General features: G+C 47.7%; 2 protein-coding genes across 2 annotated transcripts in view; one reads left to right on the forward strand and one right to left on the reverse strand.

The window, feature by feature from the left end:
• The first annotated feature begins 11,077 nt into the window (after nt 1-11,077).
• MRPL33 (mitochondrial ribosomal protein L33) lies at nt 11,078-16,407 on the forward strand. Its single transcript, XM_032185356.1, has 4 exons — nt 11,078-11,140; nt 11,480-11,498; nt 13,772-13,878; nt 16,002-16,407. The coding sequence occupies exons 1-4, from the start codon at nt 11,119-11,121 to the stop codon at nt 16,049-16,051; spliced, it is 198 nt and encodes a 65-aa protein (XP_032041247.1). The 5' UTR covers nt 11,078-11,118; the 3' UTR covers nt 16,052-16,407.
• A 66-nt stretch (nt 16,408-16,473) lies between these two features.
• RBKS (ribokinase) overlaps nt 16,474-27,069 on the reverse strand; it is a 66,911-nt gene continuing 56,315 nt past the window's right edge. The window contains exon 8 of the mRNA XM_032185355.1: nt 16,474-17,035. Coding sequence (XP_032041246.1) covers nt 16,862-17,035 — 174 coding nt within the window. The 3' untranslated portion in view covers nt 16,474-16,861. The remainder of the gene's footprint in view (nt 17,036-27,069) is intronic.

Here is a 27,069-nt window from a genome sequence, read left to right on the forward strand (position 1 = left end):
CGCTGATTAAAGGACTAGAAAATGTGCCTCACAGTGAAAGACTCCAGGAGCTCAATCTGCTTAAGCACAGATCAGGTGAAGGACTGACTTGATCACGATCTCTGAGCTCCTACATAAAAGCAGAGATTTGATAATGGAGAAATGTTTAAACTGGCAGACAGATAAATAAAACTATGATAGGGAACTGAAATTGGACAAATCCTGTCTAGAAAAATATAAATATATGCGTTGTTTTTAGAAGTAAGAATGATTAACCAGTTTATGCAAGGATTGTGGTGGATTTCTCCATTCACAAACAAACAAAACTAAAAGTTATGCTGTGTTTCCAAGGAAAAGCAAGGGAGTGTGATCCTGCAGCCTATGGTATGCAGTTGCTCAGACTAATGATGACACTGGCTTCTTCTCACTTTGTAATCTCTGAACCAACAAGCAAGTTACTCAAAACTGATAGCAGAAGGTAAGGGGCTCAATGCACTGATACACCATTCATGAATGTTATTCAGCAAGCTCTAATTATGTTTATGATGATGGAGGGGAAAGAGGTAGAATGGCAGGCAGGGCACTGAGAACCCACCTTGATCAATGGGAAGGCTCCCAGTGACATCGCCTTGAGTAAATCACTTAGAATTAGATCTACAAGATACACCTTCACTCCCCTCGATCCTCAAGAAGTGAAATCCTCCTTGCCCCTTGCCCTGCCTATTTTAATTTGCCTTCCACCAATGAAAGGGACCTAGTGCTATCTCAGGAAGGGTTCATACTGTCTCAGGAGGGGTTTGTGAGGTTTAACTAGTGATTGCAGAGTGCTTTAGGATCTTCACCTGGGAGGGTCAGTCTATGCCGTGTGATCCCACTCACTTATTCTCTTAGATGAAAAGGGAGGAGGCACTTACATCCTCCTATCTGGCAGCTACTTCAATAACAACTTTAGAGATACATTTTGGCAGAGAATTTAAAAAAATAAATAAATAAAATAAAAGTGGCCCAACTTTAAGGGCTATAACAGGGATTAAACAAGGCTGCTCAATCTGGTAATTAGTTCCTTCAGTCATGACTGTGCATCACTCGTTGAATAAATGGAGTCAGTGCGTGAAGAATTCTCAGCTCCATGTAGCTAAAAAATGTCACTCTTCTTGTGGCCATGTGCAAAGCCACTCTTTGGGTCATGGGGTAATATCATAAGGGTTCGGTCTGATTCATTTTAAAATAGGAGGTTTTCATATCCGTGAACAAGTCAGTTCAGAAAATCAGTTCAGCCTCCACGCCATCAGCGGATTTCACATCTAAAATCATAACAAAAACTGCTAGAAGGCAAATAGGCCCACTGCCCAGCTGCCTTTCTTTGCATATCTACTTGAAACCAATCTTGCAGAATGCTGTTAGCCTCTAGACTCTGCACTAGTTGGAGCTGAAATAAATATGAATGAACAATGGCTGAGATGCTCAAGAACTGACAGTCAGTAATGTGGTAATGTGGTCGTACTGGGCAAGAAGAGAGGGACTGGTGAAGACAGAAGGTTGTGTGTGTGGATTTCTTTGACAGCGGGTTCCCTTTGCTGAAATATAATCATTCTTTGTATTTCTATAAAGCTTTCTTTTCAGAGACCTCCAGCTTTTTAATATATGAGGAGATAAAACTGCCCTTAGAGCTGCCAAGAGGTACAGAGAGAATGGACTGCCTGAGACCACTCAGGAGGTCTGCCCTCATGTAAGGCGTTCGACTGAAAGACCTGAACTGCAGGTCCCGTACCAGCCTCTAGCTGATGGAAAGAGGCACAATTTTGTCTGGTCTCTCGAGTGGCACATCACTCCCAGCTGTCTCTAGTAGCTGAGTCCCTGTAACCTGAGGCCAGATGGGATGAGGTCAGGCCTCACCCCAACCTCCTTATGCCTTATTTAAGCTGAAACTCCCTCCCTGAAACTCAGAATTCCTACCTTATTGAAATCAATGGGAAATCTCCTCGGGGTGCCAAAGAGCTTAGGAGAAAGCCAGGCATCTGACAACCCTAGATTTAGCGAATACCAATTAGTTTGGGGAATTTTAGTCTGGATTTTCAAAATAGTTGAGCTGCTGGGACCAAGTCATTGCCAGGACTGTTTCCCTCATTCCTAATAGGGAATGGGTGTCTTTTCCTGGGGGAGTCAGAGGCTAGGATGATGAAGCAACACCTCTGAGCCAAGCATGAGAGTCAAAGAGTAGGTGCAAAGGGTTCTTTGCATGTGCAGCAGTCGATGGTCTGTGTAAGTGCGTTGTTCCACTGCCCAGGCTTTTTATAGAGCCACGATCCTACTGGAAAATCAATAGCTCTGCTCAAGATCCTCAGCTACTCTTACCTAATTTCTGCCAATCAGTCAGTGAATTACAGGCTCCTCCTGGAAGACAGAAAACCCTGCAAGAAGCAATGTGAGTGCACACAGCAGAGCAGGCAGCTCCTCGACCCTCTCTGTTGACGTGAAATTGCAGCAGGGTTGTGGAGAATGACACACCCTGCCCATCCGGGACCGCATCACTGGCTGCAAGTTGTTCCTTTTCTTAAGCAAGATCCAGAATCGATGAAATGGCCTTTGCTTGTTGGTGTATTTCATACTGTCTGACCTTTCTGCTCAGCCGCTCTAGGAATGACAAAACGAAGCCAGGATTGGCAACTGGGAGATTTGCTTAAAAAGGTTAAATGATAAATTGCATCAGACTGAATGAACCAGGGAGGCCTACAGTGATTCGGTCTCTCTAAATCTTGGGATTTTATTGAAAAGGGTTCAGCTGCATGTGATACGAACACAGAAGCAGGGAGACAGGAACGCTCTATTTCAACACTTCCCTCTGACTCTCATGTTACCAAAGCCCTCGGATACCTCATGCACCCTTTCTACCTCACTGCCACTCTGTGCAGGCAGCTCGCACGTCACTTCCAGCACAGCCAGGTATGGTTGACCAAGGGACCACACGGCTCCCATAAGCTGGACTCGTCACTGCTGTGCCTGAGCATTTCCACACAGGGCCAAAATCAAGACTGCTGAGGATTCGTTGGCAGCACAAGCAGGGCAGAATTCAGGCACAACAGGGGCATGTGCCCCGAAGGATCATCTCAGGCTCTTCCAGAAAATCCCCCAGCCCATCAAGGCAGTGATATCAAACACCAGCACACTTGACAGGAAGAGGGAAGCAAACGACAAAGAGACATGAACAGGCAGTGATTTTTTAACTCTGTCAGTGAAGGAGACCTTTCAGCAACTTGCTCTGAAAGTCTGTTCTCACATCGTTCCTGGGAGGGACCGTGCAGAGCCCAGACCCAGGGGAGAGCCACCCATGCATCCATAGCAGCTGGAGATGGCAGATATTATTGTGGCTGAAGAATGGGCTAGGCTTCTTGTCAAAGTACCAGTTAGTCACTGGTCTCGGTGTGCTGTTCTCTGAAGACAATGAGGTGCTGACCCCTAACTTCACACAGAAAGAGGAGAAAAGAAACCACCACAAAAAGGCCTCAAAAGGGGATATTTTCCATAGGCAGAACTTAAAAAAAAAAAAAAAAAATCAATCAAACAAACAACAATAACAACAAAAAACATGGACATTGTCCTTTCTTGGATGAGAATGTGAAACCCAGACTTTTCTATGTAAATTATCTGATTTTTTAAAAAAATGCAAAATGTTTTTTCTTTTCCTCATCTTTCCTTTCTCCGTTCCCACTTTTCTCCTGTGCCATCACTGAAAAAGGGGTAAGAGGAAAGTTGACAATAAAGCCTACATCCCCCAGGCCTTTGAACAGACAATAATGTTCTTCGTAGGAAACATTTTGAACAAAGGGCTATGAGCAGCTCCACGTCTTGGCGTTTGACATGTTGAGCTCCCCCCTCTGTAGTTTCTGTGTTCTTCACGGAAATACATCTCCCCCTGGGGTTAAGTGCTTCAATTATTAATCCAGGTATATAATCAGAGCCAAATACAGCCACTATGCGAAGCGTGACTGCTCTCTCATCATATGACTGGGAATACTCACAAAAAGCGTAGGGAACGCATGACCTTCATGTTCTCGTGTAGCCCTGCTCCTGATTAAATTCACTGGAGGTGAGTTGATCAGCGTGAGGCCTCCTGTGGGACAGGTAAGTTGACGCAGAGGGTTTTTATTCCCCTGCTCTCCCATTCTTATTCCATGAAAAATACATCAGTTCTAAAATGCCTGGAATGGATCCTGAGCTACATATGGAAGCGGATTGTTTGTCAGTGCCGGATGCTACCGTAACGTGTACGTCACCATGCCTTTCTCAGTTGGTGACTCGGAGTTTGCAAAGTCTGGGTGAGCATGGAGTGATTTTACCAGACATGAGTGAGATGCTATGCAAAAGCAGTCGTATGGTGTTTGAGGTTTGTCTTTGTAACTGGCTCTAGCATTCAAATACACCTCCTCCCAAGCTGTTGTTTCCTACTCCGTACATAAATCTTCCATCCACTTAGCTTGAATTTTGGGGTTTGCTATGAAGGGCCTCATAGATATGATATGTGATTGCCTAGAGAGGGCAGGCAGATAATCTCAGTTGTAGAGTTATATTTCCCAGTGTTAGCTTTCTGCATTTGCCCTTTACAGATATGACAGTTGTATATAAGTGGAAGTAATTTAGGCCTGGAGGGGTGCAATTCTTTTTTAAGCTCTTCATGTAATCTTAGTTTGTTATTGCAAAAAGATCTCTAACCAGGAGCAACTGGGTCCAATCTGATGCAGAATTATAAATAACTAGAAATCCTGGGGCAGTCCTGTGCAGTGCCAGAGCACTTGCCAGATGCAGTTGGCATCAGATTTCTGTCTAACGTGAATGCGTTTGCCTGCATTTCACCCGCAGGTATCGCAGGAGGGAGGGCAGCTGCGGAGGTGTCCTGCAGAGTGTCCTGCAAGTGAAGGGCCACCAATACCACGGTACTGGTGCAGATGCTCAGGTGGGGTAGGACCCCACAAAATTAAAGGCTGGACAAGTATGGAGAAGAAGACAGTCCCTGCCAAGAAGAGAGAAAAGGCTGGACATGGAAACAGAGAAGTGCAGTGATTACCCCAGGCTGTTCAGCCGCTCAAAAACCCCTAGGAATTGATTTAGCTCTGCAGAAACTTTACATACAAATTTGCTCCCTCTCCAGTAAACCTTTCTGTTTCACTGCTAGCATGAAGCGCCCAGACCTTCATTTTGCATACCGGCACGAGGTCACTACAGGCAGCTAAGTACTGGAGTATGTGCCCTCTTCACCAGGAGCACCATGACTGCAAAATGATGCAAGAGTATTTTTGTACCAGGGAAGCGGTGAGATCTGCATCATCTCAGATACCCAGAAGGAGGTAATCAGAAGCTGGTGCAGGGCAGGGCTGGGAAGATCAACCCACCGGTTTTCTCCCACTCCATCTGGACTATGGAGCGGGTCGTGTGAGCTTGCAGAATGTTTGAACAGGAATTTGGCTAAGGTCAGGTGCTACGGGCCGCTTCTTCATCATATTTACCTACGTGATTCTTTGGGAGTTATGCCTCTTGGACATTTCGTGAGGTGAGACTAGATAGCAAGGCACCTCTGAGGAACTGGACAGGAGTGAGTGAATTGGTTACATTTAGGGAGTAGCACCTAGTCTCTTATCGATCATCATGGCTGGAAAGAGCAGTTTTTCCTGTAAAGGTGAGGTTGGAGCCTATGCTGTAAGAGCTGGAGAAAAAAAAAAAAAAAAAAAAAAAAAAAAAAGTTGAAAGGTTTTTCTGGTTCCTTTGGGTAGGATAACTTTTGATGAAAACACATGATTCAGTCTAGCTTTGTTTTGTGGGCAGCTGAAGTATGTTTTGATCTATCTAACGATGTGGGGAAATCGCTTGTTCTTTGTCAGGCAGGGAATATTTCCAGCCTGCTAGCTCGAGCTACCTTTAAATTATCTGGCTGAGTAGTTTAACAGCACTGGAGAGTTCAAGATGGGCTAGAAGGTGACAGGAGTGTACATAAATCTTTGCTGATCAACAAATCCCTTATAACAGGCACCTATGAATACTTGTTTAGAGCATATCTTGTTAACCAAATGGACTGCCTCCCTTCTGCAGGACAGAGAACATCTCTTCCTGTCCGGGGATGTGACAGAGCAAGGCCGGACAGTGCTCGTGAAACAGCAGGAGGAAAGACAATCGCTTTGCAAAGCTCACCGCATGCTCTTTGTGTGCCATCGGGATGTTCAAATTGTATGTCTTGAGGTAAAATGGGTAGAGAGAGACTAGAGCAGATGAAAAAAAAAAAGTTTAGGGAACTAGTCAGAGATGGTTTTGCAAGAGCCTATGGCTTCAGAGAGATTTTTATATGTGCCCTTGCTGCACCTCATTTCTAGCACTTGTTCCTGCACGATGATTCATATTTTGTTAAGTATTGATCCCAAGTCTAGCTCAAACCTGATCTAAGCAGACGTTAGTGAATGGAACACTGCCCCGCTTAACTCTGTTTTTCTGCTGTCCTGTCAGGTGTAAATGACTGACTGGCTTCAGAGGCACAAACGCATAGAAAAAGGAGCGATGGTGCAGTCAGTGCTTGCAGCAATGCAGCCCTGGGGCCTTCTCAGCCTGGAGTTCTCGGATCAGGCAGCTGATAAACCACAACACCATGAATGTCTGCCCCTCTCCTCCTTCCCAGCTCTCCACGCGTTACAAAACCCATCAATATTCCTACTCCAAATTCCCCAGAGACAGACAGTTGCCAGACACAGGCAGACAGCCATCATTTAGCCAGGTACAGCTCATAAGTAACTCACAAAAGAGCCTGCTGGGATGAGGGAGGGAACTTCTGTGGGTGTATTGTTCCAGACCCATCATTTCCCAAAACAATGAATGAAATAATAACATGTTTGTAATGATGCATGACATCACAGCTACACTACATAGCAGCACTTGAGAAACAGCTTTGAACCCTGTGACCTCCTTCCAAGTGAGAAAGTCTCCAGGGAGGCCATAGCAGGCAGAAAGCCCTATTCTTCTCCTAGTTCTCTAGAAGAAAACTTTTTTTCCAGGACTGAAAAATGGGCAGGACCACCTCCACTTGCTACTCTTGCACCTGCCTGTTTTCTTCTCCCTTAGAGACATTAGCTCCAGCGTAGAGCTGAAGATACCTTTCTTGCCAAGCAGTGATGGGAATTATAAACCAATCAAAGAGACTTGTTGGTATAAAATGAACTACGTCTGGGCACCTGAACCCTTTTCCTCCAATAAGCTACAGGAGGAAAAAAGATCTGTCAGCATCATATCAACTTCACAGTGCATAATTACCCTCTCCCTTCACCTTTACATATCCTGCTTTAAAGTAACCGGTCTTATGGCTTCACAGCTTTGTTTTTGATAAACTCTTTGCCACAACACCACAGCTAAATCCCTTCTGTGCTACTTTGCAACCAATCCCACGTTCATTTGATGGTGTACTAGGTACGCTGCCTGTTCGAATTTCCCGTGTTTCTAAGCAATAGAGACTGTTTGCTGACCAGTTTACATCTTGTATTTTCCTGTTTTACAGGTTGGTAAAAATAAAAGCAATCCAATGTTTAGAAAAAAGCCCAAACAAACAAGAACTGATTCTGTTCTCCTGAGAGAAGATCTACTTTAGAGATGTAACCTAATGCACCTTTTACCCCATCCTCCCTGTAGACAGCTTCTTCTTCCAAAAAAAGGAATGCCTTCAGCAACAGTGTGGGTGACTTACATCTGGGGGACTAAAAAGCCTCAGGACTGAGCCCTGCTGATGACTTAAGCTGTTCTGTGTACAAAACACCATGCTTGGAAGTCAAAAGCCTTATTCTGCTGGCCCAAAAAGGGAAGAAGGTTTAGAGGCTTGCTAAAAACAACCTTTGATCAGCTGTACGCATGTAGACAATGTTGCCTTCAGTGTCCCAGCTGGTCCGAGCTGTTGGCATAAGCAATGACAATGACATTCATTTCTTTGCATGAGACTCACCACACATATCCCATGTGAGTCCAATTTCTCAGCTGCCTGCTGATGAGAACTGAACTTCACCCAGAGAAAAGCTGTTCTGGAGGCCCACAGGATCCCAGATCCCATGGAAAAAATCTCAGTGGGGAGGATTACTCGTGTGATCACTTCCGGGCTACTCTCTGATTTTATCAGTGTATCACTGATACCCAACGTCATTCTTTTTATCATGAGAACCCCTCGACAAACAGCACTAAAAATAAAAAGCAAGAGCCCGGAGTTGGCACGAACTGTGCTACATGGACTCCAATTTGTATAGCAGGAACTATAATCACTCTGAGACGTGCCCAGGCCCTCGGGCATCCCACGGGATTTCAGTCACTTGTTTACAAGGTGTTTTGATTTGCAGCTGTTTGGCTACTGTGGCATTTCAAGAGGGGGCGGTTTGAAAGGATGTTGTTACTTTGGAGGTTGGGATTGGGAAATGGGTATTGAAAAATCACACAAGAAAACAGGCGAGTGCCGTCTTTGTTCTTCCCCCCTTACATGTGAATGACGTCAGTGCTGGGGAAAGGAGCTCCAGGAACAGATCCAGGGCCCGGTGCTCCGGAGGGAATAAGCAAGGAACAGGTACAGCCCGAAAATGGAGCCGTGCCACATGGGGCTGCCCCACATCTCACTTGGGGGCCCTGAGCTCCAGAGGCAAGAAGTGAGCCATGAAAGTCCATCGGATTTCTGGCTTTCCTAACAAGACTGCCAGCAAATCCGCTGATACTGTGACATGGACACCTCTAAGAACTGGGCTAAAAGCCACAGCCAGCTCACTTCAAACAGGCCACAAACAGGCCAGCAGCTGAAACGGATTTGGTGCCTGGCTTAAAGTGATTTAGCAATTAAGACAGCTCTTTCCATCATTCCCAGCCTCCTGACCTGGACAGTTCCTCTTTCAGAGCTGCATTAAGCTAATGCCCACTTTCTTCTGGGCCCTCTTGGGATAATGGGTTCAGATATGCAGAAGAAATGTAAAAATCCGTCTGTTATCTGGGATGAGTGATTTGTACAGTTGTGCCCACTGCCTGTTTGTGTAGCACTGTGGACAGCAAGAAGCCTGCTAAGTTGCAACTAGCTGAGGAAGGGAAAGCAAGAAGGATAAGGAGAAAACAGCCTGGCTGTTTTAAAACCATGTCCACCGAGCTGTGTGCATTTTTTGGCTTAGTTAGCTGCTTTTTTTTTTTTTTTTTTTTTTTTTTTTGTGGGAAACCAGGAAGAACTGGTGGAGCTTTTCCCAGACTTCAGAGCGTTATTCTCTTGTTTCAAGCACTGGGATTTTGCATGCGTTAATCGACGGTAACCCACGTAAAAATATCATGCTGATAGGATATTTACTTTGCAAACGTTCCGCCTGCTGCCCCTCTCTCCTTTCCTCTTTTCCAAGTGGTGACTGACTTGAAGAGCCATGCACACACGAAGAAGCATCACCCCTGCCAGCCTTGGATGCCAGTCCCTTGCCTGCCCCGTGTGTGCCAGCAACCTGACCACACTTTCTGGGCAAAAAGCAGCAATCTCCTCACTTCCTGGAGGTAAAAGAGGACTCAGCCTAGACTGTAAAGTGTGGAAATGGAAAAAATCAGTGAGCTTATAACATGACAAATTGTTGTTTTTCTAGCTGAAAAGAAAAAAAAAAAAAAAAAAAAGTTGCCGCGTTTGATTCTGAGTGACACTGATCGATTTGGCACCAGCAGCTTCTCCGCTGGAGACATGAGTGACTTCTCTTTAAGCAAGCATCAGAGTTATCTAGGCTGGCATTACAGTTCATCACACTTCTTGCTTTCTCTAGGCAAAGTTGAAGGAAAAATTTGCATTTTCCTTGCACATGCCATCAAAGATCTCAAGGTACATGACTTATCCTAGCCCACACAAGAAACGTGTATGGGAGTTGGGGTCAGAAATCCTGACTCTCTCTCCTTTTCTCTAGCCAGCACGTCTCATCCCCCAAGGTTAGCTCTGACTGCTGCCATCAGGGACGTGCTATGCTGTCACCGTCGTGCCATACATACCAGTTTTAGACTCCCTGTTTTTCACCCATAGCTATGGAAAACTGTCTGCAGAAGAGGCTGTTAGAAAGGAAGTTGGAGATTGCTGGAGTCTATTCTCATCCACAGTGTCTATATTTATGCAGCCCTTGTCACAGCAGAGCAGAGAAAATGTCACTGGAACAGTTTTATTTTTGCCAGCAGGCAAGAGGTTTAAAAAGAGGCAGTATAACCTCTATTTGATGATGTGTTTGTACAAATGTTTAACTTGCTATTTCATTTAAAAATCTTCCTTAATGTTGATTTATATTCCTGGCAGGGAAGTCAGGAGGTTGGCAATCCCAATCCATTTTCAGTCTGCGCCCTGACTGCAATAGCGCAGATCGGAGCGAAGTCTTACAGCGCTCACATTTCAGCATCCTGACTGTTTGCGAGTTCTCACTCTGATATTCACGGGCAGATTATGTAACTACTAGATTTATATGTTCGAAGGCCAAATGGAAAAGATCGAAGTGTATCATTAAGAGGAAGTATTTGGAAATAATTGAGTTGAAATGAGGAACAGGAAATTAAGTGAGTGCTTGATATGAGTGACACCCTTTACCTTGAGGTGCTGTCTTGCTCCTGTCTCCTGTAGGGCCTGGCACTTGTTTTCAGTACTTAAAGGGAACTTAAAAAAGGGTGGAGTGGCTCTTTGATAGATAATGACATATAATATATAGGATTAGGTGGGCTGTGGGGTCCCTTCCAACCCAAACCGCTGCGATCCTGTGATTTTCAAGCCATAGGCCATCAAGCGAGCTGCACCCGCTCAGTCCTGTTTTCCACCTGAGCGTGTCAGGCTGCCGTTTTATCGCCCCAATCGCTAATAACATTCAAGGACTCATTAACGAGCTGCCTCGTTAACGGCTCGCCTAATTGCTGAGGGACGGAGACGCCACGGCTCTGCCGTGAGCTCTGGAGACGTGAGGAGAAGAAACCCCCGAGCCCGCACAGCGCTCCTCAGGCGCCTTCACCGACCCCTACCTCCTCCAGCGCCGCCTCAGGCGCGCGCTCCGACCGTTAGGGGCCGTTAGGGGCCGTTAGGGGCCGTTACCGCCCCGCCCCCGCCCCGCCCCTCGGGAGGCGGTCCCGGCGGCCGGGGCTCGGCGTGGCGGCGGCGCCATGTTCCTCACGGTGGCGGCTCGTGAGTGCGGCGGGGCGGGGGGGGCCGGGAGGAGCCGGGAGGGGCCGGGAGGAGCCGGGAGCGGCGGCGGGGCCGTGCCGGGCGGGGCCGTGTCCCGGCTGTGAGCCGCGGCCGCAGCGTGAGGTGCCCGGCCCGGCCGTGCGGCGGGACTACAACTCCCAGCAGGCACCGCGCGGCTCCCGGCGTGCCGCGGGGCGGGCTGAGGGGCCGGGCTGAGGGGCGGGAGGGCTGGGGGGGGGCCGCGGCGGCAGCGCGTCCCTCGTTATCTAAAGCGCAATAAAAAGCAATAAAGTAATCACCGTTTCTTTTTCTTCTCTTCTCCATGCTGAAAACGAGCAGTGGCCAAGAGCAAATCAAAGTAAGTGCTGTGTTGCCGACCCGTCTGGGTTCTGCTGGCGCCCTGTAGCAGGGGGGTGACAAATCCCGGCCCCGTGCGGGGACCCTGAGCGTGACGGGGCTGCAGCCCCTGGGGCTGGCCGCGCCCCTTCTGTCCGTACACACGCGTGGCTTTTCACGCAGGTGGGTACAGTGGTGTACAAAAAGCACTTGTGTTCTACAGTGGCAGCACAGGTGAGTGTTGTCCTATCTACTGACACTCACCCGAAGCGCCCTGCGCAGGAGAAGCACGCCTCAGTGCGTTGCGCTGTAAAGAGAGGCCATAAATCACCCACGGGGTCTTCCTCTTGCTTACCTTTGGTGCTTTTCCAGCTGGGGAGGGCCGGCTGAGGTACCACGGGGACCTTCCTGCTGTTTGCAGGCTGGCCTCAGGGCAGGTGCTCTGAACCTTTCTCACAGACAGGGCACAGGAGGCTTCCCGATCGGAGCACGTTGCATGAAGGAGCAGAAGGGAGGCACTCGGTTCTCTGGGCACCTCGATTTGCTCTTCAGTTCAGCTCAGGGGAGATGTTAGTGTCCTGTCATTCCGTGAAGCTGCATTCTGTGCAACTTGATAATATTTGGTACCACGCAACCTTGGACACTGACTTTTGGTACCTTTTTGGAATTCTTTAAGAATCAGCCCCCAAAATATCCAGTATCATGCATGGGTCTGCAGAGATTGTTCTGTTACAGGATTCGCACAATTGTCAGGGTTTGAAACTGAGGGCTCACTTTCCAAGCACGTGTGTGACAGGGAAGAGAGCAGGTTGACATCTTAGCTTTCTGCTGAAGCAAACAGCAAAGCAGGACTTTTCCTTGAGGTGAAAAATGGTATTGCTAATATAACAATAATATAAAATATAGCTAATATAATTGCTATCCTTTTTCCTTGCCTTTTTTTTCCTGCTGTTCCTTTCTCTGTTCTTTGTGTAGTCTTGCGTATACCTCAGGAATATTTCATCTCCTTGCATTATTTATCCTTATGTGCTTCCCCCCGTTTTTATCCCCGTGTCCTGAGAGCTTTCCACAGCTCTCCTCTGCCTGAGCTTCCGGCTGCAGCTCTCCATCGGGCAGCAGGTTCTGCGAACGAGGGGTGTTGTTCAGAAAGGGCCTGGCCTGAAGTATGTGGTGTGGAGAATTCCAGTATGCCTGGTCATACTGATACCGCCGATTCCCCCCAAAAGGGGAAACTGCGCAGAGGCTTTGGGGAAGTGGCTGAGGTGCAGGGGAAGGAGGCCGGGTGGTGCTGGCGCCGCACATCACACCTGCGGTAGCGTGCAGGAGGGCAGTCAGCGGGGTGATCCCTCGACGATGCTCGGTCAGTTGGCCGGAGGGAAGCTGGTGATTGATTCCCTGTTGATGTGTACATCCCAGTAAATGACACTGCGAAGCTGAAAAGGGAGAGCTCTGGAAAGGACACGGGGCAGAGCTGTGCCAGTGAGGGAGGATGGGGCCTCGCCAAGGTGGGGTGTGACCGAACTGGAAGCAGGCGGATCTGGAAAGGGAGCCGAGTGCCCAGTTGTGGAGATGTAGCCAAACCTTTATGGCAATGGGGGAGAAAGACCTCGTTTACAGATGGTTAATGGCTTTGACCTTTCCTTTGAAATGCAGAAGGTGCCCTGGGTTTCTGGGAAGTCGTGCAGGCCTTGGAACAGCTGCAGGGTGAGGGGCACGGGGCCACTGCCAGCCTGCTCCATGTGCCTGGTGTCACCCAGTGGGGAGGGGGTTCCCGTCCTGTGCCTGCGCGGGGACGGAGGGCACGAGGAGCTCTGCTTCTCCTTTCTGGCAGCCTCCTGTTCCATTCCATTGCTCCAGTTCCTCTCTGCATGTGGAAGTGATAGCCTGAGATACGGCACTGTCTGAGCCTAGCTACCATCATCCTTTCATTCCATCATCGTTTAAGCTGCAGTGACCCAACTGTGTGTTGATTTTTTTCTTCCTTTTTTTTGTCTTCTCCCTTACTCCTCCACCCTGTTTTGTGGAGGAGCTACTTCTCTCTGTGCTTGTGTACTACTTTCGAGTTATTTACTCCACTTTGATGCTGGAATTTATGGTTGATAGCAGGCTCTTTTTGTGTGTTACGTTAATTTTAGAATATTATTTTAAAGGTCCGATCCAGAACATGGGTGAAATTGAAATGAATTACCTTATGTGACAGATTGCTTATGCTTGTCCACTTGGCAGTGCCCTGGCAGACACGTGGGGGCACAGACGTGCTGTGTACTGATGCAGACGCCTCCCTTGTGACTTCAGGTACATTCTGGTGAGGATGAAGAGCGCAGCAGAGACCGGCTACTGCTTCAACATCAGGAGGCTGCGACTGCAGGACAAACTGGTCCTGCTGAGATACGATCCCATCGGTAAGGGGCTGGGGGAGAAGTCAGCCCGCTCTGTGTAAGCCGCTCTGGTTGTCTGGGGGTAAAAGCTTGACAGTAACAGGCTTTTTCCCATCTGAGCAGAATATGTCATAACACATTTGATCCTCCGATGACTGTACAGTTGCTGTTCTTCGTGACATTCCACTGGGAAGTAAACGTTACCCTCATTTTACAGATTGTGGCACTGAAACAAAGTAAGAACTTGCCCAACACATCAGAGTCTTTGATGACAGCCATGCCGCATGTCAGTGGCAAAGCAAAGTGACACAGGAGTTCTTTCATTCTGTTTCTTTGTGTGGTTTGCTAGACTGCTACCTCCAACAAGCAGGCACGAAGCGTGCCTCAATAGAAATGTTCTGTTCAGCTGCCACGGGTTCTCCAGACAATGAATTTTGCCCATTGCTTGCAAAATGGACTGTTTCTTTTAAAGAAAGAAGCACTTTCCCTCCTCCCCGAATGATACCACTCTCTAGATAACGGTTTGTGGGTTCTTTTGTGTTGCTCTGGTCCTTGCAAATTTTCTCCATTTAAGAATCTGATCTGGTGGTGAGTTACAGCACTTGAGAAGATGGCTTTTGCTCACAAAGCTTTTTGAAAGGTGACAGAGGTCATGTTTCTGCGGGAGGAGGCAGTCTGCAGCTAAAATTATAAAGATTAATTTGGGGAAACTCAGTAACTGAACCAGACCAGGCTAGAAATTGGGGGAGCTGATGCAAAAAAAAAAAAAAAATATTTAAAGCTAGCATGAAGAGATGTATTGAGCAGCTCTGAGTATATGACATAATACATGACCAGGAGCTATGTGGTGCAGGCTTTTGTTGTTGTTAGTTAATTAACCTTTTCATACTCAGATCTAACAGACCGGGAGCTTTATGTCAAGTGAGAGAAATAACTGGGGAAGCTGTGTGCACTCATCAAAGTACTGCTGCTGAGAGAGGCCGTGGCCTTCCTTCTGAACTTCATACACAGGGGAAGCAGAGATCCCCGGGATTGTTCCCTGAATAAGAAAATGTTAAATTAGCGTTCCCTTTACTGCACGAGAACACTGTGCAAAATGTACCTCCAGGAGCTTCGCAACTTGCAGGAAATGTGAAGACTGGAGAGCTCAGGCTACGTGGTGCTTCTGTTGCAGAACATGTAGTAGGTTGTTGAAGCAAGAAATTGGAAGTAATTAAGAAAAAAAGCTCTGATCTTTGTAGCCTATACTAGAACACAAGTGAGAAATTGATGTGAGAAAGTGCTGCATGTGTGAAGGGAAGTAAATTTGAGTCTAGATACCACCTCACATCAGGAATATGTTAGGAAGCATTTTCACTTGGCATGCATTTTCACCTTCTGTTTTGTACTTTTCGAAAACCTGGGCCCTCCACAGAATGAGTTTGGTGAAGTAGTGGCAGCAGTGCCCAAGTTTCACTACCTCCTAACTGCAACAGCAGAACGTGTTACTAAGTTGGAGGATTTCTTAAAGCGAAACTTTGATGTGGAAGGAGCGATTTTGTTACTGTGTGGATGGCCCTCGCAGCACTTTCAAAGGAATGAACATTGAAGTTGGATCGGAGCAGTGGTGCTTTCAGGTGGCCCTGCAAAGCTCTGGCCGGATTCTTTCAGTAACGCGTCCACTGTGCTTAGCCTGTGGCCAAGCTGACTTTGCTAACATCTGCATCAGGTGTTGGAGGCAGGCCCTGTTGCACTTCCCAGTCGATCTGAGAGACTGCCTAGATCCAGCCTGTCATCTGTAGTTGTTTGGGCTCTGGAGCTGGAGTAGTAGAAAGCCGTAAGAACCTATTTTCATCCCTCCATCAAACAGCTGTGACTCAGAATAGTCACACACGGCAGCTGGTGAATGTTTTCAGCCACTTAAATCCTGATGGTTATTTTCACAGAGGTACAAGGGACCTCTTAGGAGCTAAAAATTACATGTGGTAAAGCGAAAGCACTGCTCAACTCCTTCAGGAGCTGGTTAGCAGCAGCGCTGCGCCAGCCGTGCTTGCTCCACGGTCATTTCAGCAGCGAAGCCAGCCAGGAGAAAGGGATGTAGGCTTGTTGAATTGGGTCTTAACACTTCAGGGTTCTTAATAGATCTTTTTTTTCTTTCTTCTCTATAGCTAAACAACGTGTCCTCTTCACGGAGAAGAGAAAAATCCGCTCTATCTAAACAATGACTGCGCTTGATTTATGCACGAGGAGAGGATGGTTCGGGGGGAGAACCGGGTGAATGCTGATTCAGAAATCCTGCAGCATGGGCTGAAAAGAGAGGAAATGAACTGGGATCACCGTCTCCTGTGATTTGAAGGCCATTGTGAATAAAACAATGTAGAGAGAGAAAATTCTTCATGTCTGGACATAGATCATCACAGTAACATTTATTTATCTTTTGAGTTATTTTTACAGTGCTCAATTAAAAAAAATTAAATAGCAAATCCCATTGTCTGTGTTTTCCATTGTGAAAGAGGCTGTAATCTTCAAAGGAACCATTGTTTTATAAGGCAATAAAAATTAACATTTTCCACAGCAGGAATTCAATGGCAGGATCGCAAGTTTTTCTAACCTACCGGCCACAGATTCAACAGTAGTGACCACGACGTGGTGTCATTCCTTGGAGGGGCAGCGCCGCGCCAGCTCCTTCCTGGGCCAGGAAGGAGAGGTGGGAACCTGGTGGAACAAGATGTGCTGGCGGATAAGCCGGGAGCAGGGCTAATAGGGCTGCTTCAGGCCAGGTAAGCAGGCCAGGTTTTTAACCTCTGGGTTTTTACTGAACATGGAGAAAGTTGGTTGCCAAATCTCTGAGATAACCACCCTGCCCCATCTTTACAACCGTAGGGCAGGAGCTGACAGGACTCCTCAAACAAGAAGCAAAGAGACTTCCCTGCTCTTTCCAGTCAGTGGAGGGGAACGGCTGTGCAGTTGGGAGAATAATGCAGTCTGGGCTAAGATAAAATCAGTACATCGAGCTAGACAATATCAATCAGAAAAGGTCCTGAGGCAAGTCCTTCCTGTAAGGATACGAAGATTGTGTCCCCGCTGCCTGGACGCTCACCGAGGCAATGCAGTTACACTTCCTGACCATTTCCTCCATGGGTAGCTTGGGATAGTAAGCCAGGTAGAAGGCGAGTGCTCCCACAAAACTGTCGCCAGCTCCCTAGAATAAAACAACAAACAAGTTGAAGCCTCCTCGCGCGGGGGAACGATTCAGATGTGTTTACTGGAAAGACAAAAGTTGTAGCGCTGATTGCCAGGAGTCAGGAAATTGTTTGGGAGTAGAGTTCAATTCACTTTTCCATGCCTCGGAAACGCTGCGGTTTTAAACTAGCACCGTAATACTATCTTTGTGCCCCACTGTTCAATCAAGGTACCCAAAATACAGCTTAAAAAGACAGGCAAGTGTGCTACAGCTTGGCTAACGTGCTGCTACAAACGCTGCTTTTGAAACTTCCTGTTGTTGGAATGTCGATTTTGATTTCTCAACCTGAAGGTTTCATTAAAGCTATTTTTCTCTCATTTAACTTCTGTTTTTCATAAAGGGCAGTGGTAGAAGGGAGAGAGAAAAGGGGAAAAATAAGCCATGTGGCTTGTGGTGTCTGTAAATTCCTAGTCACAGAATGAAACATTTTGATGCCTCCAGACCTTAGCTGTTTCTCATTAAGAAGGTCCTGCTAATGAAGGTCTACGCTGTGTCTATCAAGTGAGCCACTCTTACTCCTGGGGTGAGCTTTGCCACCTGTGCAGAGTTTGGCCACAGGGGCTGCAGGACAGTGCTGCTCAGCTTGGGCTCTGGCAGCTCTCGAGCCTCCGGTCCCCAGATCTTGTCTCCAGTGAGAGCTGCCCCGAGCCGTGCTCTGACCAGCAGGGAAAGACAACTGTTTGCCTCTCAAATGTTTTTTAACAACACCTCCCGTTTTACGATGCTCAGGGCTCTATTACGCACTGAACAACTGGCAAAATGAATCACTTTTAACTTGACTGGCACGCTTCATTCTGCTTAAGTGTCCCTTCCCGCTCCTTCCCTAAAGCTGGCTTGATTTCTGAGGCCAATTCTCGGTGGTATGGTGAAGCTTGTTCTCAGGCCCTTTTTAAAATCATACTTTTCTACCAGGAAAAGTGTTACGCTGTGCACACATCTGAGAAGCTGCATATGGACTAGCTCTGCTAAGGGCTTTGCCTCTGTAGTTGTAATAAACACTTCTGAGGATACAACAGGCCCCAAGAGTCACGGGGCAAGAGCAAAGGGCCTGGAAAAATGCAATTAAGTGAGCCGAGTAAAACTTCTAACTGGAAATTACGGAGAGGAAGTAATTTTCCAATTTGGAGTTCTAGTGGTTCTCACTGCTACGCTCATGCGCACCATAACATCAGCTGTATGTAATATCTTTCCTGAAAAACAACAACAACAAGAACAAAAAATCATAAAACCCACCACCCTTTCCACAGAACTCTGCTATAAGCAGCTGATGGGGCAGAGCATGGCCACGAAGGAGCCCTGATGAAGCGGGTGAGTGTGGCTATGCATTGCCCCCTTGCTGCTCCATCCAGGGAACTCCCTGTTTAACTCTCCAGGCCTGAATTTTGGATGCTGTCCGCTCTTGCCTTGACAAACACCAGGTCAGTAAGCGAGGCTCCTGTGGCAGCAGCTGTTCCAACGCCCCGTGCGGCTGGGCAGAGCCGGGGCAGGCTTTTATCAAGGTCTCCTGGGCCTTTGTCTCTCCCCTGCTTCCCAGAGCGCTCCCACAATGGCAGGTGGAGCAGCGACAGGTGACTGCTGGTTAAGCATTGCCAGCAGCTTTTGTCTGATGCATGGCACAAAAATCTTTGGCCCATCTCGGAGTTTACAATCTAATCGGCGCGCGATTAATTATTAAAGTTACTTTGGCACTGCTGTCACAGACACAAGTCAAATTTCAGCAAGCAGCCCGGTTACGCCATGGGGCTGGCAGGAAGGGCTCGGCGCTTTTACACGAAATGCTCTTCACACGGTTGATTACTGGGCAATGCAAGCGGCCAAATATGATTTTAATGAGGAATGCTCTGAATATCTGGTGTCAGATGGCACAACCCACACGTGGCGGCAGCACGAGATGGAATCCTGTCTTTTTGATCACCTTTGTTAACAGAGATAACTGAACGCCACCCCAATCAATTGCTCAGCTATGGAGCAACGAAGAACTAACAGCACGTAGGCATGCCTTAGTTTGGGTGACAGCGAGAGGGATCCCAGGTTCCCCCGGCCAAGTCGCAGTGGCCGTGAGGTGGTACTGACTGACTGCAACGATGGGGAAGGGGACGAGCAGCAGGCTGCCCTGCAGAACGGAAAAAGGCGTCCTTGTATTTTTTTTTTTCCAAGAGAAAAGATTATGGGATGATTGGAGAGTATACAAAAGGATTTGATAAAAGTAAATTTTGGCTGAAATCCTTACTTTCCATAGGCAGACCGAAGCAGTATCTCTAAAGCTCAGCTACTACAGACCCCAGGGACATCATAAATTCAGCTGTTAGTAAGTCAGCATCTTCTGTGGGGGGTGGTTTCAGCAGAGGAGCTCCTACTCCGAGAACAGCGGCCGATTACGTAGGAACCCTGTCCAGCCTTGCCTCTGGTCTGTGCCGACATGACTGATCAAACACGATGTGGAGAGCTACAGCAGCACTGATTCAGCTGCACTTAGAACTATTTTTGGCCTACAGAAACAGACCGTCCCTCCTCGGTAGGGCGGATTAAGCTACGTGGAGTTCGGTGGATTCAGAAAAGGTCAACACAGAGCAGGCGGAACTGGCTCGGAGTAACATCAAGATTAGCTTGCTTAACTCTGGATTAGCAAATACTGGGTTTATACTTAGCTGTTCCAAAACCTGCTGCAAGAAAAAATTACAATGTACTCCGCAAGAACAATGATTTTGAAAATGAGCAGGAAGACGCATTTATCCTGCCCACTGACAAGCTACAAACACAGGATCCGTAATATTTGACATTCTTCAGCATTTGTCTTCCAGGAATCCTAATACATTGCAGACTTCGAGATAATCCCCATATCCTTGAGTGCCTGGAGACAATTCATTCCGTAATTATAAAAATATAACTTGCTTAACCTTTCTGTAAAGCAAGAGATGCCAGTTCATATGAAATAAAATAAAGAACTAGATCAAAAAAAAAGTTGGTCTGATATGGTGTGCCCAGTTCTAAAATGCAAATATTACGATCTTGACTAAGTTTTATGGTTTTGCAGCAGTTTTTAAAACCTATTTATATGCTGAGCCACTAGTCTGGAAGGTCCTTGTTTTCCTGTGTGTCTGGAAAAGGGCATTTTTGTTTATTACAATCCAGCACTGACTGAGATTCTGTGACTCTAGAGAAGAGAAAACCCACGAAAACACTTCTATTTATACCTTAGCTTTTGTTAGCCCGGATTTGTCAGAAGCTGGTTCACAACTTTAGTATAACTATTTTTATACGATGCTACCCTGAAAAGCTTTTTATGGAAAGTGCTTTGTAAGTGGAAGCTATATTGTTCACCAGTCTTTCCAGCAAGTCAAGTGTTTTTCAGGCAGTCATGCCCAGCATAATAGGATGCATTTCACTTGTACAATAAGATGACTTGTTCACCAGAAACATTTGGAGGCCAAGAGGCAAAAGCTCCAGCTCAGTCTTGCAGCAGTTGCGCTGCCTTTTTCCAGGGCGACCTCTTGCTCACCCTTTGCCCTCCCAGCCTGTCCTCCTGGGGAAGAGCAGTGGCAGCGCTGCAGGAATCGGAGCAGGGGCTGGCTCCTGAAGCCTTGACCTTGTTACCGAACCTCAGAAAACCTCCCTTGGGCAATTCTTGCAGGAGTCGCAGTCCGTGGGCTCTGTATGTTAAATGGATTCATTCAATTTAAGACGCTGTGAGCCTGTACCGCCTGTAACTATAAACTCTTCATTTAGTGCGTAAATCAAAACAGCAATCCAAGAGCTGTCAAAAACTGCATTCTAACGCAGGATCAACTTCACTTCTTGCAATGATGTTTACAGTCTCCTAGGAGCTTTCACAGCAGTGCACAAACAAATGCAGCCCGCGGATTACACTGACTTAGTGCAGCCCAAATACACGGCCATACTCTGAAGGCCTTGGAGAATTCCTGTTTTCTTTCTGTCAGTCCACAACGCTGCAGCACTGGATGATGCCGAGGGTGACACCCTTTGTGTCACGTCTGCTCAGGGCTCCTTGTTGCCTGCCCTGGTCCCAAACTAGAAGTTACTCCACGTAACAGAGAAATACCCATCTGCAAAGACATCTCCTCGGGAGCAGGGAAATCCTCTGTCTCCACACAGGAACCATGGGGCTGGGCTTGGATGGTTACCTGTAGAAGCAGGGAAGTGTTTCCAGCCTTCGGGATACGTTCAGATGCTCTTGTGCCAAGGGGGTCTATGTGTCAGCAGAGAGAGAATTTCAGATGAAATGCTCAGAGAGCAAAACACCCCTTGGTAATGGTGACTGAATCACTTATACGGCATTTTGGGAGGGTCTCCATGATTTTCTTCTCCCTAAAACACTCTGTTTATCACCTGTGTGATGGAGATCTGTCTATTTCCAGAAATAGTACTGGCTGCTTTTTGAGTTTTTCATTTATTTGCCTGTGCATTACTGTTTTGTTTGATCTGGGGGGAGGAGGCTTAATATTTTTTCCCCGATTTTTGCTTATGTTTCACCGGAGAAATATTCTGGCAGCTTGAATTAAGACAGTCTTTAAGTTAAGCTAACTGCACTGGCTTGAAACTGTCTTGAAATTAAAGTCATTTGACTATGGTCAACCAATCTCCCAAGCTCGAGGCCTAACAAGGGTGACAACTCCCGTGGTGTCTGGGGTGCCTGGACCCACACGGAAGGGTTCCTGTCTTTGTAGGGAGCCCCACAGATGCTGGTGGGGTTCTGTCCAGCCGTGCTCACAGGGCCAGACCCCGAGTCCCGAACTTCTTAAGCCTGAAATGCCAGAAATTACAGAGAGCTTATCCACTAGCACAGTTATTCCTGCATCTGTGCATGGAGTTTTGAGCTAGAACAAAGAGATAAGAAGTCCTTAGAATGGTGCTACTGCCTTTTGTAACAGAAAAAAAAAAACCACAAATGAGATTGAAACACACCGCAGGGCCCAGCTTGTTAGGTCTAACCTTGGCTTCTGCAGCAGCACAGACTGGGAGCACAGCAAAGCTGCTGGTGTTGAAGAGAAGGAAGTGAAGAGAAAGAAAGAGAGGCGCTCTGTGCCTCAGACTTTTAGGGTCTGGATCATGACAGTGTTTCTGCGCTCAGTCTGTGCTCTGGTAGCCGAGAGCTTCTGCAGCCTTGTCAGGAAGCCGAGCTCCAACACGCTGCCTGAAACCAAGGGAGAACGCAGAGAGCGAATCCCTGGCAGTGGAGCTGGCCTGGTGCTGTCTTCTTGCCCTCTGCCTTTCCTTGCTGGATTCCCACAGCACAGCCAGGCCAGAGCAAAGGAGAAAGAGGTTAGAAACACTCCTGTCAGCAGCAGCGTGCTCTTGGATCAGCTCGAGCCAACTGTGAAACCTCACCCTGGGTCAACACGAAGCAATTCATTAACTCAGCCGCGTATCCAAGCCCTGGTGGAGTGCTCTGGCTCCTCGGCCACGCGGGGAAAGCCGCCTGCTCCGCTCCCCCCCGCGCCCTGGGGCTCAGGCTGGAGGGGTGAGGAACGATCGTGTTTCCTTTCTGTACCTCTTCCAGCCTGTTCTGGGAAGCCGTGGGAAGGAGCAGTCCCTGCCTTTCTTGCATCGATGTTGCCGTGTGCTTGCACGGGCCCTTTGCAGGCCTCGAGAGCTTCGAGGTAACCCAACGGCACCCACTGCAGGCTCTCAGTTGGGACACATCAAAACCAAAGCACACCACACAATGCTTCGCATCAGCCGTCAGGAATTTTTACCCACTTCCTGACAGATTTCCTGACGGTTCATTAACAGTGATTAATCAGCCTGACCGTTAACCCCCTGCATTCCTGAGAGATTAATCTCCATGCAAGGCCTCCTGCACACATTTTCTTCCCTTTCTGAACCATCCTACTCCATTTAGTTATTTGCTGCTTCTAAAAAGATCAGAGGCAAGCATTACAGATGCATGAATTCCCCTGGAAAGTTATCTGGTTTGTGGTGAAGGCTGGAAATAAACCACCCAACATTCACAACTCTGCAATTTTTATATGCCACCTAAAAAGCACAGCTGAAAGGAGAGATCTGGTAGCATCAGACAGTCCCACTCGGCATGTTCAAAGCCCCTGTACGGCAGCTGCTTTGGAGGTAGGTAATGCTGCTGTCATTTCACATGATGGGAAACGAACCGAAGTCAAGAACAAGAATTTTAGGGACACCCACTTGGACACATCTGTGGGCTGAACTCGGCGGTCCTCATCAGCATGGACTGTAAGAGGAGCCCCACGATCTACCCATCCTCTGAGAATGAGGCACAGACTGGAAACCCCAAAAATGAGGCATCCAAAACCAGTAAGTGGACCTCCCTCCCTGAGCTGCCCAAAGCTCTGCTGGGCTCTCAGTCAGGACTGGAGCAGAGCAGCTCCTGCCTCGCTGCCTACAGCAAACGCACTGCGAGGTGCCGGCTTTCTCTTAGTGCACACCGATGAAACCTGGGGGAGAGGACGGGAGAGCTGCCTTGTGCCAGGGAATTGTATTCCGGTATGTCATTCAGCACCGGGGAAGAAAGCTAATCTGTGTCACAAGCCAGCTCCAGGAAGCCAACAGAGTATTCACCCACAGGGAGCACTCTTTTCTGAATCATCAAAACAATTCAGTGTGCTGATGCTCGTATAAACTCCTTTCAACTCCAGATAGCATTCATGGGAGGTGACAAAGTTCTTCGTTACACGAGGCAGTAAGCGCACCGAACCGGGATCCTCAGCTCTGCCCTGACAGCAGCGGCTCCGTGTTGCTGACCCTGTGAGGTTCCCACCAACCCGGCAGTTCACCACCGCTCGGACTCCTACACACCACAGTGTTTCGGATATTTTGGCGAGGACCCTTTCTATCCAGGATACACTTCTGTGTAGGGTTTCAGTTTAAGCCTCAGTTAAGCTTTTGCCTTGGTGCCTGCTTCTTCCTTGGTCTCACAGCTGAGCTATGATCTGTGACCTCCTTTCATTTGAACTGGAAGTTTGCACCTAACAGAGAAACTCAAAAACAGCAAAGGAAACCCTCCACGAATGTTGTTTTTTTTTTTTTTTTCCTTTTTCTCAAGTACATATAGGAAGCTTATGACATATAAAACACAGCGCTGCGAAACTCTCCTTACACGTCAGCTCAATCCAAGTCTCCCCAGTGGCACTCTCGCAAAGAACAGCATACACAGCAAGACGTGTCAACAACAGGGACGCACGCAGGCGCTGCTGCTGACGGGAAGGAGACGGGCTTTCGGCTGAACGCGCTGCAGGAGCTGTCGGTACCTTTCCCGAAGCTGGAGCTCAGCACTCAATACAGCAGCTCCTCGGGACGCAGGTCGATTCGTAGCTCTCCAGCTGGTTTGTCAAGCCTCGGCAACGCGCGGCTGCTCTCCTGCTCTCATCACGAGCTCCACTTACATCACTTCCTCGAGAAGCGCTTCCCTCCCTTCATTATCCACACCACGCTCGTGCCAGCTTGTAATTTCCACCCAACAGAGCTGACGCTTAGGTGTTAATTCACCAATTTCAGTTAATGAGCACCTGGAACCAGAGCCCAAGCCCTGCCCAGAGCACATCACATCGCTCTGATAGCACGCTGCACAGACTGGCGGTGGGTTTCCCCACCGAGCTCCCCAGCTAGGAGAGAACCGGCCACATTGCCACCAGCTGTGTCACCCAGTGTCACATCAGGGACTGGCGGGCCCTGGGGACCCCACAACCTAACAGCCGGGTCAGACAGGGGAAATCTTGCTGGGCATTTCACTAGCCACATGAGTGTTTTTTTTTTCTCTCAAACTGAGGGAAAATGCCAAAAGTCCCGTAGTGATCCCATGTAATCTGACGAGATGCACTCAGAATGACACAACTGCCATCTCGCCTGGAATTGATCAAAAAACCATTCTTTTTTTGCACGAAAGCTCCATATGCTCGAGTGCCTCTTTCAAAACCACAGTATCTAGCCTTTGTTGGCTGGCCACTGCTCCCGCCTACCTCTGAACTACATATCCTGGAAAAAAAAAAAACAAACCCAAAACTTCAGGAGGTTTTTTGTCTGAGCTCACTCTCGCATTGTCCCCTTGCCAGCTCCCCACATTCTTTTTCCTACCGAGTTTGCCTGAGCTTTTTGATGAGCTCTCTAGTTGCATCTCCCCTCTGGAAGTTCAGCAAGATGTGCCCCACAAGCCAGAGCTGCTGCTCTGCTCCCTGCTACCCACTCTGCTGTCCTGCACGTGCGGGGCACGGGGGCAGAAAACGGGGCTCCCCGCTCGCTCATGGCCTTCAGCAGTAGGTTCCCTGTAAAGGAACCTCTGCTGGGTCTTTCCTGTAACACGTGGGTCTTTCCAACAAATGTACCGCCCCCTTAACAGGTTCAGCAACAAACTCTTAGATACCAGGAACGAGGCACACACTTCCAGAGACTTTCCTTACCTTTTCCCTGTGTTTCTGTATCTGTTTCTACTTTCAAAATAATAGAAATAACCCGCCTTAGAGCCCTTTTGGCTGGTGACAAATGTTGCTGCCAGAATTTGGGAATCTGCTTTTCTACAGTGGAGTTGTTCTAGAGCAGCTGAGTTTGTATCTGGATGTCTATCTACACACAAGAAAACTCAAAACAAAACCCTGAGGGCAGTGACAAAATCATTATGGCCAACTGAAAACTGTCCATTAAACACATTACCATAGGTTACTGCCATCATTCACCAAAACTTATGTTTTTAGCTTCCTTTCATTTGCCTAGCTGAAGCTCTACCATGCATTCTGGCACCGGGACAGGGTACAAAGGATTGATTCCTTTACCCGTGATAAGAAACAAACCCGGCATTTTCTGTGGTTAGAATTTGCAAAAGCAAGAAGCCCGATTTCCTCATTATTCTCATTTCTCTGTTCTTGTTCTTTTGAAAACCTAATTATGCAATATCACTAATCCAACGCAAACCTTTATGGTTTATGGAGTGACCAAAATTACTTTCAAGAGAAAAAAAAAAACAACTGTTGGGGGAAATCAGGTCTTTGGTCAGTATGAACATTGCTGCAATTGGCACTTCTGGGTAACTAAGTAGGCCGGGGGCTCTGGAGGCAGATTTGTCTTCCCTCTCATGACAGTCAGAGCCAACGTGGACAAACTGCGAAGATGAGGAGTTGATGTCCTACAACCAGGATAATATCTGGTTGTGCAGCTCTAAAGAAGACAAGGAGGAATGCGACATTTGTAGATTAACCGTAAATGTGAGAGGTAAAAACCGATGAGTCGTTATGCCAAGAATATGCTGCACTATTACACAGTGGTTCACATTTTCAACTTCCTACAGCACAGGCCAGAAAAAGATACTTGGGAAGGTGACGCTCTGGATGTGCCAGAAGCGCCAGCTTCCAGCAGCTATTTTTAACTGCAGGAATTTAATTAGAAAGGATGGCTGCACACGGTTGGTCTTCCTTCCTCTCCATTCTTTGTGCAGATCAGATAGCCCGGTGTGTGCCATTACAATGGACAATGTCTCGTGTGCTGGTGTTGACGGCACAGTGTCTGCGCTGAGCACAAGGTGACCTGCATGGCCAGGACTGAATTTTCCTGAGAACATCCTTTCGGTGGAGACCCCGTCTTGGCTTCACCATGAAGACAAGGAGAGGAGAGCAAATCAAGAAAAGGGATGTGGCGCGTTCTGCTGCGATGTTTTTGACTTGTCTTACAAGCCATAGCTAGCCCGAGAGAAGCAGCAGCAGATTTCCTAATCAGTTCTCAACCCGTATAAATTATACCACTGCTTCGTTTATGAAAGCAGCCCAGAAGTGAGATGGCACAAAGACAGCTTCAAGACATTTTGGAATTCAGCTCCCTCAGCCCTCATCAGAATGTAATCTCGGGCCCAAAGTTCTGATGCTGTGTGCTTCCTGCCTTCCGGCCCCCACAACAAATGTTTGGGTTGGTGCACAACTGCTGCCAGTATCCCTACTTTTTCTTTTCCAGACTCTCCAGTGGGTTAACCTCCATACTGGAGTATTTCTCAATATGACAGCAGTGGAGCCAGAGCACCT

The sequence above is a fragment of the Aythya fuligula genome, chromosome 3, assembly GCF_009819795.1.
Source record: "Aythya fuligula isolate bAytFul2 chromosome 3, bAytFul2.pri, whole genome shotgun sequence".
NCBI classification, from domain to species: domain Eukaryota; kingdom Metazoa; phylum Chordata; class Aves; order Anseriformes; family Anatidae; genus Aythya; species Aythya fuligula.

Bases quoted from the DNA above. Each gene is read 5' to 3' on its own strand.
- MRPL33 (XM_032185356.1), top strand. From the start codon at position 11,119: ATGTTCCTCACGGTGGCGGCTC. The intron at 13,879-16,001 runs GTAAGGGGCTGG...TCTTCTCTATAG, and splicing joins GCTGAGATACGATCCCATCG to CTAAACAACGTGTCCTCTTC.